The 11,763-nt window shown below is 50.5% G+C and overlaps 1 protein-coding gene across 1 annotated transcript; it reads right to left on the bottom strand.

Annotated features, from left to right (window-relative positions):
- Window positions 1-7,940: 7,940 nt before the first annotated feature.
- On the bottom strand, window positions 7,941-11,759 carry CYSTATIN-C. Its single transcript, XM_006757250.1, has 3 exons — window positions 11,733-11,759; window positions 9,001-9,114; window positions 7,941-8,254 (listed from the first exon to the last, which is right to left on the bottom strand). Exons 1-3 carry the CDS (start codon window positions 11,757-11,759, stop codon window positions 8,171-8,173), a joined length of 225 nt encoding a protein of 74 aa, XP_006757313.1. The 3' UTR covers window positions 7,941-8,170.
- Window positions 11,760-11,763: the final 4 nt, after the last annotated feature.

Raw genomic sequence — 11,763 nt, 5'->3', positions numbered from 1 at the left:
ACAGCCTTAGCAAGCAGGTCAGATTTGCCAATCAATTTCACCAACCTCAGCATATCAAGTTCTATTTTGTGATTTGCAGGTAGTGCAGACACTATAGATGGAGATACAGGTTTGCTTCAGCCCCAAAGGAATGTGCTTGATAAACTCAAGGAAAGGAGGGTGCAGCAGAAGTAAGACATTTTACCAAAGGCAGCTTGGGTTGCAGACATTCTGATGAGAAATGTCTTCTTAGATGGAAGTTATCAATCTCAGGAAGAGAATGGACAGCACTTGTTTCAACAGCAGATGAGTTTGGAAGACTAGAGTTATTGAGGTTTATCTTTTCACAGGATACCCCTAGGGCAAATTATAGTGGACTATATAAAAATAGGAACTGAGTGGGTCTTAAAAGCAAGGGAAAAGCAAAAGAAAGAGAGACACTCAACCTGGAAAATAATACATGACCTATCAGGTTTAGGAAATGTTAGGATCCAACTTAAAAGGCAGGTGAAATGAACAACTTATTGATCCTTACTGAATGGCAAGGGGGAGAGTCAGAAATTCTGATTTAATTGTGGCCACCTGACTATTCCTGAAATGAAAGCAGTGGTTCTCAAACTTTAGCCTCCATCAGAATCACTTGAGTTAGTCACATTGCTATGCAGTCAATTATTGCAAAACCTAGTAGCTTCAAGCAATAAACATTTAATATTTCACAATTTCTGTTGGTCGGGAATCTAAGCACAGATTAATTGGGTGCCTCCGCTCAAGGTCTCTGTAAAGTTACAGTTCAGCTGCTGGCTGAGCTACAGTCTAAGTGAAGGCTTGACTGGAATTGGTTGTGGGAGAAGCTCCCGCATGTGGTTGCTGGCAAGTCTTGGTTCCTGCCATCTGAGTCCCTTCATAGGCTGCCTCCGTGTCCTTACACCACAGCAGCTAGTGGTCTTATGGCCAGAGAGCCAGAGAGTGACTAAGATGGAAGCCACAGTCTTTATCGACTAGTGTTTAGCGGTGACATCTTATCCCTTCCACTGTTGTCTTTTCATTATAAAGTAGTCATGAAGTCCAGGCTAGACTCAGAGGGTGGGGATTACACAAGGGCATGCATACCAGGAGATGGAGATCATGAGAACCATCCAGGAAGCGGCCTACCACTGCTCATTAGCACACAGATTGTGGGATTCTACCCCAGAGTTTCTGACTTAGCAGGGCTGGGATGAGGCCTGAGAATTTGCATTTCTAACAAATTCCTTGCTGCTATTGTTCTGCTGGTCCAAGAACCACACTTGGAGAATTGTTGCTTTAAAAACACTATACCCCATCACAGAAAAGTAGACTATAGGACACAAAACAAGATAGACAAGAAGTCAATAGCTGTCCCTGGGAAAGAAAAGGATCAATAACTAGTGGGTAGCCCTAAACCAAACTCACAAGAGTCTAAATTTGGAAAAGAAAGGGGAACATAAAATTTTACCTGCCACTCTTTTTTTTTAAGATTTTTAAAAATTACTTTTTAGAAAGAGAGGAAGAGAGAGGGAGGGGGAGAGAAATATTGACGTGAGAGCAAAATATTGATTGGCTACCTCCTACATGCCAGAGAGTGAGCCTGCAACCTGGGCATGTGCCCTGACCAGGAATTGAACTGGCAACCTTTTGGTGCATGGGATGATGCCCAACCAACTGAACCACATTGGCCAGGGCTACTTTCCACTCCTGATCCGACAATATAGAACAAAGTCAGGAAAATTGACTCCAGTGAGAACTATGCTATCCTTTGCTAGTGTGGATGAAAAAAAGGGCCATATACTAAACCTGACAAGTTCATGGGAGGCCAGCTTGGCAGGCCCTACAAACTCGGAGACTGAAAGTAACCACATAGAATGTCTAAACATAAAATTTCCGGACTAAAAGTGGGTTGTGGCAGGCAGTCACAGCCTAGGCCTATAGCTTTCCTGACAAAGGTAAACCTTCACCTTAAGTGAGCCTATTGTCTTTTTAAAAAATCTAAGATCATATACCTTTGAAATGTCAGTGCAGTCTCCTTTCCTAGACCCTTCAGGGCAGAACTGCTGCACCAGAGCACTGAGATCACAGGCCCCTCATTTTTATGTTGCTCCTCCCCTCTTCCCCCCCCCCCCCCCCAAGTACCATCTCTATGTGCTGTAATGTTGTTATTAATCATCCTGAACCCACCAATGTAAAAAAGTATGTGTCTCTCCATTTCACTTTTTATCTAATCCAGAGTTTCCCCTGCTTTGTTTTTTCCCATCATTTTAATCCACCAACAGACTTCATGTAACCCTCCTTAATCTTCTCCTTAGATGTTACTATATATACAATAAGCTGTAAAACTGCCACTACCCAGAGCATTTTCTCAACCCACTGGGATTTTGCTCCCCAGCAATTGTCATCAGGTAGGCCCAAATAAACTCATAAAAATTCTCTACAGGTTTGGACATTTCTTACATTAACACTGGCTTCTGAAGGCTCCAGAGCAAATGGGATGTAAAGTAGAGAGGTTAGCCCTGGCATCTCACAAAATTTGGCAAGGTTTTCCATTACTTTTGTGGATAAAAAAGTAAAATAAAATAAAAAGGATTCTATGGAAAGTAACCTCACAGCATGGTGATCTGATGATAAATTCTTAACTGGGCAAGTCATGGTGGATAGTCATGCCCCAGGCATACAACTTCTTTAGTAAAAGGATATTTTTGCCTGGAGATATCCTTGGTTTTTGTGCATCTAAGTTAACATACATATGAAATGCCCCTTATTTATTTATTTATTTATTTATTTATTTATTTATTTTTACCCTCAGATTTTAAGGTTTATCTCTAAACTAGAGGCCCGGTGCACAGATTCATGTATGGGTGGGGTCCCTCAGCCTGGCCTGCACTCTCTCATAATCCAGGACCTCTTGGGGGGACGTCAGACTGCTGGTTTTGGCCCAATCCCAGCAGTCTGACATCCCTTTGAGGGATGTAGTAGTGCTGAAGCGGCAGGGTGCTAGGGAGGAGTTTCAGCTGGGACCAGGTGCAGCTCTGCTGCCTCTATAAAAATCACACTGCACAGTGCTTGCCACTGCCACTGCCACTGCTGCTTGGTAGTGCCGCTGTGGAGGCAGGAGAGGCTCCGGCAGCATCTGCGCTTGCCAGCCATGAGCCAGGCTTCTGGCTGAGTGGCGCTCCCATTGTAGGAGTGCACTGACCACCAGGGAGCAGCGCCTGCATTGGGCATCTGCCCCCTGGTGGTCAGTGTGCATCATATCAGTGCCTTAGGCTTTTATATATAGACTAGAGGCCCAGTGCACTTGTGTACTCCGGGGGGGGGGGTCCCTCAGCCCAGACTATGCCCTCTTGCAGTCTGGGACTCCTCGGAGGATGTCCACCTGCTGGCTTAGGCCTGCTCCCTGGGGGATCGGGCCTAAGCTGGCAGTCAGACATCCTTCTGGCAGCCCGGCAGCCCTCAAGGGATGCCCACTTACCAGCAGGGAGCAGACCTAAGCTGCAGTCGGACATCCTTAGTGCTGCTGAGGAGGTGGGAGAGGCTCCTGCCACCACCGCTGTGCTGGTAGCCATCAGCCTGGCTTGTGGCTGAGCAGAGCTCCCCCTGTGGGAGCACACTGATCACCAGGGGACAGCTCCTGCATTGAGCGTCTGCCCCCTGGTGGTCAGTGTGTGTCATAGTGATCAGTCATTCCCAGTCGTTCTGCTGTTAGGGTCAATTTGCATATTACCCTTTTATTATATAGGATAGAGGCCTGGTGCATGGGTGTGGGCCGGCTGGTTTGCCCTGAAGTGTGTCCCAGATTAGGGTGGGGGTCCCCACTGGGATGCCTGGCCAGCCTGGGTGAGGGGCTGATGGCTGTTTGCAGGCTGGTCACCCGCCCCACCCCACTCCCCGGAGTGGGGACCCTCACCCCATGGGGGTTTGGCCAGCCCGGGTGAGGGGCTGATGGCTGTTTCCAGGCTGGCCAAGCCCCCTGGCGACAGAAGCTCCCAACCTCTCCTTTTTTTCTTTTTCTTTTTCTTCTGGGATTTATTTACCTTCTATAATTGAAACTTTGTAGCCTTGAGTGGAGCTCAGAGCCGGCCAGGGCGGGCGGGAAGCTTGGCTTCCTCCATCACTGGAGCAACCAAGCCTCCTGCTTGCTCCAGCTCTGTGGCTGCCGGTCACCATCTTGGTTGGGTTAATTTGCATATAGTCACTAAGATTGGCTGGTGGGTGTGGCTGAAGGCATAGCAAAGGTATGGTCAACTTACATGTTTGTCTTTTATTAGTGTAGATTGTGGAACAAGAGGTTTCATCTTGTGTTAAAGGAATTTCAGACAGCAACAAGCATGCAAGGTAAGAGGCCAGCCCACACACACAGTCCTGTAGGCTGACACTTACTTATATGATCCACTCAGCCACTGCCCCCTTGGTTAAGACCTTCCTCTTAGGGAGCTGATTTTCTGGGCACGCCTCTCAAGCTCCCCAATCTTCCTCTCAGAGAAAAGAAAATGTAAGCATTCGAATGTGTTCAGCTGATTTGAGCATTTCTGTGCAGGGCGCCTCTTTTTTAGACCACTCTGAAGAGTTACCACCCTGGAGAGTGAACATAATCTTGTTAACTGTCTTGCCATTCAATCCATGCCTTGGTTTTTTCCACCTTTATGTTATCTCCCTTACATTCCATCCTTATTCCAAATTCATAAAAGAAACTTCAAACTGCCATTCTGGGAAGCATCTAAGTGTGTGGAGATCTTGCTTCCAGGCTTATCCTTTGTTTGCTTCAAATGAATTTTTATAAATAAATGATTTACAGATTTGGACCTTTTTCACATTGACATTTGCTTGGTGTAGTCAGCAGAATTTCAAATAAACCCACCTAGAACCACTCTGCATAAATGAGTGGAACAAATCTCTCTCTCTCTCTCTCTGTCTCTCTCTCTCTCTCTCATCTCTCCTTCCCTCCTCCCCTCCTTCTCTCCCTCCCTCCTGTTAGGGTCACTGAAGGAGGAACGCCCGAGGACAAAAGGGGTAATGACTTATGAAATTTATTAGGTCATCTGGATACCAGATTGGCAGAGCCCCCAAATGGTGCCAGCCCCCAAAGACAGAGAGTCAGAGGTTTTAAAGGACTCTAGGCAGGCTTTCTCTGGGTGGAGAATTCTCTGTGCAGGTTCGGATTCTGGGAAACTCCGGAGGGGAGAGATAATGGTCTTAGCAAGTGGAATGTGGTCTAAGCAAGTGGGATGTCCATTGTGAAGTGGCCTAAAGCTCAGTTCCCAGGGGAGGGGGCATTGATTCAATTATTTGATCAAACCTATTACACCTTCCTTTCTCTCTCTGTAAGATCAATTAATTTAAAAAAAATTTCTTTATAGTAGTGGCTCTTAACAGAGTCATGCCTCTGTTTGTTAGGCCCAGTTCAGCCTGTGACGTTGCCCTTTTATCAGTGGTCTAATGCCTCCCAGGTCCAGAAGGCAGGACCTGCACTGTCTGCAAGGTGATCCCTTGGAGGGTTACTTTGAAACAGTCAAGAAATGCCGTGGGGCGATCAGCTCTGAGGAATGAATGGTGAATTCAGTTCCTGCTCCTCTCTATCAGTTAGGGCTCATAAGAGCACAAGCACTAGAAAAACCACCCCATGTAAAACCGCCGTCTCATGTAACTAAGAGGTCCTCTCTAATCCAATCACTAAGGCTTAGGGTGATGGGCTGTCCTGACTGGCTTAGCCAAGGTCACCTTCTCCAAGCCATGGTTCAAAGGTAGAGTCACCTTCCCTGAAAACAGGTGGAATGAGAGGAAGGGCGGGGCGTCGCCACATCAATTATTATCTTGTTTTTATCATCAGAAGGCGGGCACTCTCTGATTTGTGAGTCAGCACTAACCTCAGGGATTTTCCCGTGGTGTTACCTCCACCTGGGCAAAGCGATGTGAGAAACACACAGGGCCAAGGGCTAGCATTCCTCAGCACCATTCAGGGCATGGCACGTGGCCATTGTGGCCATTCAGGGACAGGCAGGTATATGGCCATTGTGGCCATTCAGGGACAGGCAGGTATATCTCTTAATCTGTTCCTTGGGGGCCTGGATTTGGCAGGCATTTGGGGAAAAGGAAAACATGTTGCTATTCATGATGAAAGGACTTCACTAAGAGGGTAGAGCCTGCTGACTAGGAAACCCTTTATATTCTGAGCACCTTGATGGGTGTGATTAAGTCTTGAAAGCACTGAGCTCCTCTGGCCCAGAGGGAGGTTTGGACCTCCAGCTGGCGGATCCTTGGGAAGGGATCTCCAGGAAAGGGATAGGGTGGACAAGTAAGAAATGCCAAGGAAAGAGGGACCAGTGAGAGAAAGGTCAGTGACTCCGTGAGGTGAAGGTTAAAGGGCAACTACCTCTAGGAGTGAGGTCAAGAGCGTTTCAAGGAAAGGGTTGAACATGTCAAGGTTATTGCTCCACAGAAATCTCTTCGGCTGCCTGAAATCTCCACAAAAGTTCACTGACCTAACAAAGGCTTTGGTTGAAGGATGCTTTCATGTGGTTTTGGTTTTGTTTGGTTGCTTTTCATTTACTGGGAACCAAGAAGGGGGCTGGGTTATATATCTGCATGGATCCCTGGAACCAAAAGCACATGTGGACGCAGGTGTGACTTAGAGAGAGAACCCTGCACCGGCTGCAAATCCCAGATGTTGTAGGGGTCATAGGACTTTTAGAGGACGTCTAATTGAGTTACAGGTCTGCCGTTCCCTTGGGAATCAGTTGGATATCAAAATCCCAGTGCCTAGGCCCCAGCCCTGACCAATTAAGTCAGAAGTTCTGAGTGCAAAGCAGGAGACAGTATTTTTTAATGCTCCTCCGGTGATGGCACAGGCACCCATGCCTGAGATTATGGGGACTCCAGCTGACATTTTTTGTTGTTGTTAATCCTCATCTGAGGGTATTTTTAAAAAATATGTTTTTATTGGTTTTAGAGAAAAAGAGAGGGGAAGAGAAGATACAAACACCGATCGGCTGTCTCCTGCAAGCCTCCTACTGGGGATCGAGCCTGCAACCCAGGCACGCGCCCTGACCAGGAAATGAACCTGCAATCTCTTGGGTTTTTCTATTGATTTTTTAGAGGGTGGAAGGAAGGGAGGCGGGAGAGAGAAAAAGAGAGGGACATCGATGTGAGACACATTTATCGTTTGCCTCCCACAAACGCCGGACTGGGGCCAGGGATCAAACCTGCAACCCAGCTACACACCCTTGACCAGGAATGGAACCTGCAACTTTTCAGTGCACAGGGTGATGCTCCAACCACTGAGCTACCAGCCAGGGCTCTGACTGACATCTGAATGACCCTAAGTGTGTCTGACCCTGGGCTACAGAAACCTCTGTAACATCAGACAACCCCCCAGTCTGACCCCAGAGACCCAATGCCAAGGGCGAGAGAGCAGAAGGACTGCTTAGAAGAGTCTGCTCCTTGTTCATCTACCATTTCATGAACTGCTTCTGTTTTATGTGTATAATGAAGAGAAGCAGGTGAATTGTTTCTTTAGTCTCTAGGGAACCTCAGCCACCACATCAGCCCCTGGGGTCTGATCGGCTCAGCACATCTGGCAGAAACCTACGGCTCTGCAGAACCTTGCCGAGGGAGGCCCTGGGCTATGGGCTCCGTCTGACCCCTCCCTACTGTCCAGCCCTGCTCACAGTTTGACTTCTTTTCTACCGCAGCAGCCAAGTCTCCAGCAGCATAGGTCCCTTCCTCTTTTTTTAGATGATCAGGAGCCACCACAGCCGAAAGCCTTGGTTCCCAGTCCCCCTCCATGACTCAGTCATCCGAAATGGGGCAGCATATTCCCCAACATGCCCACTATGGCCGTCCGTGTCAGCTCTCTCCTCTCGTCTGCCCTCCAGAGCTAGCGGGACAGGAGCGCTTGGTAAAGTAACTGTAAACCCTCCGGCACATCCCGAGACAGTGAACAACTCCCCGAGTAGCTGACGTCATGTTTTATTGCGTAAAGTGGAAGCAGAGCGTGCACCGGGCACAGGTGCATCTAGAAAGCACTTTACAGAAAGAAGCAAGGGAGAGCCACTTAGCTGGTCACACAAGGCTCAGAAGCTTCTCCGTTTATCTCCTGAGGCCAGCACACTGCGGGGGCCCCACCAGGGAGGGGGTGTGCAAGTGGGAGGCAGCCTGCGCGGCCCCGCCTGTCACATCTCCTCTATGCGTCCTGGCAGCTGGACTTCACCAAGGAGGTCTTGCCCAACCAGGGGACAGTGTATACCTGGAAAGAGCAGAGCGCTTCCTGCAAAAGGGAGACGAGAGAGACGGTCAGTTAGGGCTACAGTCAAAAAGGACAGGGCCAGCTCGAGGTCTCCGAAGTGCAGGTGAGGAGCTGTGCTTGTTTGGTGGACTTCTCAGGCCCCGACCCCACGGAGCCCCCGATAACCCCTCCCATTACTCCAAGTCCAGGAGATCTTCATCCCCCTGTCCCTGCAGAAATCCACACTGGTGTACCCCCAGCAGGGCCCTTTAAGGAGCAGCCCAGCAAAGCCACACAGCCCCAGAGTGTGCAGGGTATCACCAAGTTCCCTCCACCTCCAGTGGGCTGGCACTGAGACAGGAGGTGACAAGCAGATGGAGGTCTCTTCAGCGGCTGAGACATCCTAGGAACCAGTCAAGCCCAGGGAGAGTCTGGTGTTCAGTGAGCAGGGCAGCATGGGTGGGCTTCTCCCGTACAGGCCTCTAATCCCCTCTAATCTGTTCCAGTGGCTGAGTCTGGGATTAAAGGGCCCTATCGCCACCCTGTTATTTCCTTCAGTCAGCAGGCAACAATCCCCCAGAGCATATGGTGCTCAAAGGTCCCAGCTTAAATGCCCTTATACAATCAAATTAGGAACCTGTACACACAAACTGACACCCTTTCCCCCCCACACCCCAGCCCCTGCACACCCCACCCAGGCCACAGCACTCACCCATGACATATCCCCAGGGCACGGTCCCACCCCTCTGCCCTGTGTGCCTGGCCCCTGGCCCACATCAAGTACATACCTTCCTCAGGTGCGGCTGCACGTGGAAGGGACAGCTGGCCAAGTTGGGCTGGGACTTGGTACATGTGGTTCGACCGATTTCCACATCCAAGAAGTAGTTCAGCCCAGCCACGAGCTGTGCACATAAAGGGAAGGAAGGATTGGTTTTCATTATCTGCCCACATCACCCAGGCAGGTACCTTCCCATTAGCGTGCATTGGGCCAGCATCCAGGGGTTGCCAGAGCCAACACCCAGGAGGCACCCAGCCACCTCCTGACGGCTGCCCAAGTCCGTGTGCCCCGGGTCCTCCTTGCAACTTGTTTACGGAGCAGCTCTGACAAGGTGAGTCACACAGCCTGGCAGAAGAGAGGCAGGAAAATAGAAGGTGGAGCCAGACATCAGCATTCTGCCAGGAGCTGGAGGTGCAGCTCTGGGGAACCAGCCAGGGTATCAGCAAATCGACTGTGCCAGCGCCAGGAACCAGGGCAGGGACTAAGGCAATGACAGCTCTGCAGGAGTCATGGCTGGTTCTGCCTCAGGACGACTCACCTGGCAATGCCCTTGAATTTACAGTCCAGTTGGTAGTATCCAGCCCATCAAGACTCTCATTCCATGTAACCAGGTTACTCATGCCCCCATTGAGCAGCAGGAAATGAGGTGCTTTACACACACACACACACACACACACACACACACACACAACTTACTTGAGGCCAATAAAAGATGCCCCTGGGATGCCTGTCTTTCATGTTATTTGTGAGGGGAACACTTCTAGTGTGCCGCACACTCGCACCTGGTGTCTTTTACATTTGAGATTACAGATGTGAAACCTGTGCTCACACAGGCATCCCCCAGACACTCCTCCTGAAAACTCGGAGAACCTCGAGATGAGGGGCCCAGACCAGGCTCTGGACTCTGTCCTATGGATGCCAAGCAAGTCCTACGATCCCTCTGCTGTTGGTTTCTTTCTTTCTTTTTTAATTTATCTTTATTGTCGAAAGTAATACAGATGTGCCCTTGGTGTCAGTTTCCCACATGGGCCGATGAGTTGTGACACCAAGCTAGGGTCACAGTGGAGAGGATCTGTGCCTGGCAGGGACCTGGTGAGCAAGGAGTGCACGTCCCATCCAAAGGGGCCAGTGCCAGCCAACGGCTGCAGGAGAAATGGGTCTGATCTTGACCCATTGTCTGACGTTCCAAGAGGAGGCGAGAACAGGCTCTAAACACTGGCATGCAGCAGGCACCACACTTTGCTGCTGCGTGGCTATGCTCTGCTCTTCCGTGGTCTAAATTCCAGCCTTCCTCCAAGGACAAGCTCAAGGCCCAGCAGCCCCTCCGGATGTGCCCTCCATTCCCCTTCTGGACTCTGCTGACTGCTCTCCCTATCGGGCCAGAACCTCGGGGCGGGCTGGCAGAGGCAGAGTCAGGTGGTCCTCTCTACCCCAGCACACACTTACTAGCTCTGGCTTCTGGTGGTGGGGTACCCATCTGAGGCGGGGGAAGTGGCAGGGAATGAGACTTCAAAACCCAGAGCCTCCTCCAGAGGTCTGACCTCTGGAGGGGAGAACACTCCAGGGGCCTTTCCTCCAGGACCTCTCAGCAGCTCTGGATTCTTATGCAAGACCCTCTGCCGTAGCATCTGCCCGGATACCGCAGGCTTATCCTGGACTCCTCTGTGTTTGCCGGTTCCCTCAAGGCGACCAGGGGAGCAGGGAGGGCCCCAACTCAGTGCCTGAGGCCCCAAATACCATCGCAGAGAGGACAGGGAGGTTGGTGTAGTGGCACCTGTTGAGAGGAGACTCAGAGAGCATTCCTCATTTGCATGTCCCAAATCTTATCCTGAGGAGACCTCAGGGCAACACAAACGGAGTGCCAGTCTGCACATTTAGGTCGGACCCCTCACAAATGCCAAGGTGAAGAGGCAGGCAGACAGGCTGCTCCAGGGTAAGGGGCTGCAGTGCAGGAACCGGGAGTGTCCCTGGCTATAGAGGACCCTGGTGGACCTATCACAGACATCTGATAAGTCATTGTTTCAGGGCTAATTCCTGCTGTTCAAAATTGTACTGCGATTCTTTCTAAAAATGCCTGTTTTTAGGAAATATATACTCTCAAATAGTTCAGAGAAATAAATGTATATACTAGTATGTACCTCCAACACATGTGGGGAGGGAGGGAGGTGGGTAAAGCTAACAGGGCAACATCTGGACTAATCTGGGGGAAGAATCTACAGGATTCTATGTTCCAGTTTTGCACGTTCCCTGTAAGTCTGAAGTTATGTCAACATGAAAAGAGGAATAAAGTGTTAAAGAACCATCCAGTGGCAGAGCCGGAGGGCAGCAGGGAGGCGGTCTGTTTCTCCTTCCCTGTGGTCATTAACTTGCCAACTCACTCTGACTCCCCAGTCCCATGGCCTGGCGGGGAGATAAGTGGGCTGGACCGCAAACCCTGTCCTTGCGGGGCTGGTGCTTGGAAACATAAGCGAAGGCCTGGCACGGACCCAGAGTGCCCGCGACCCACTGCCAGGCCCGGGGAAGAAGCCCGTGATGATCTACTGGTCACATGAGAGACCAGAGACACTGCCCGGCTGGGCAGCACTGTCGGGGGACCATCCCGCGAGTTAGGCACTTGGGGTGGGGCTGATCGCGTCACAAGGGCCTCGCCTCCCGGGGCGCAGGCTCCTCCTCCCCATCGCCTCGCCCTGCCCCTCGGCCTCCCGGCCCCCCATCCTCCCAGCCCCCGACCCCCGGACGCACCTGCTTGCGGGCGCGCACCACCCGCATGGCG

The sequence above is a fragment of the Myotis davidii genome, unplaced genomic scaffold (genome assembly GCF_000327345.1).
Source record: "Myotis davidii unplaced genomic scaffold, ASM32734v1 scaffold435, whole genome shotgun sequence".
In the NCBI taxonomy this organism is placed as follows: Eukaryota; Metazoa; Chordata; class Mammalia; order Chiroptera; family Vespertilionidae; genus Myotis; species Myotis davidii.
This window is presented reverse-complemented; position numbering and strand designations above follow the sequence as displayed.

Coding starts and splice junctions, on each gene's coding strand:
- CYSTATIN-C (XM_006757250.1), bottom strand. CDS start 11,759: ATGCGGGTGGTGCGCGCCCGCAAGCAG. Junction 9,115..11,732: donor TGGTGCGCGCCCGCAAGCAG/GTGCGTCCGGGG, acceptor TTATGTGCACAG/CTCGTGGCTGGGCTGAACTA. Junction 8,255..9,000: donor TGCAGCCGCACCTGAGGAAG/GTATGTACTTGA, acceptor TCCCTTTTGCAG/GAAGCGCTCTGCTCTTTCCA.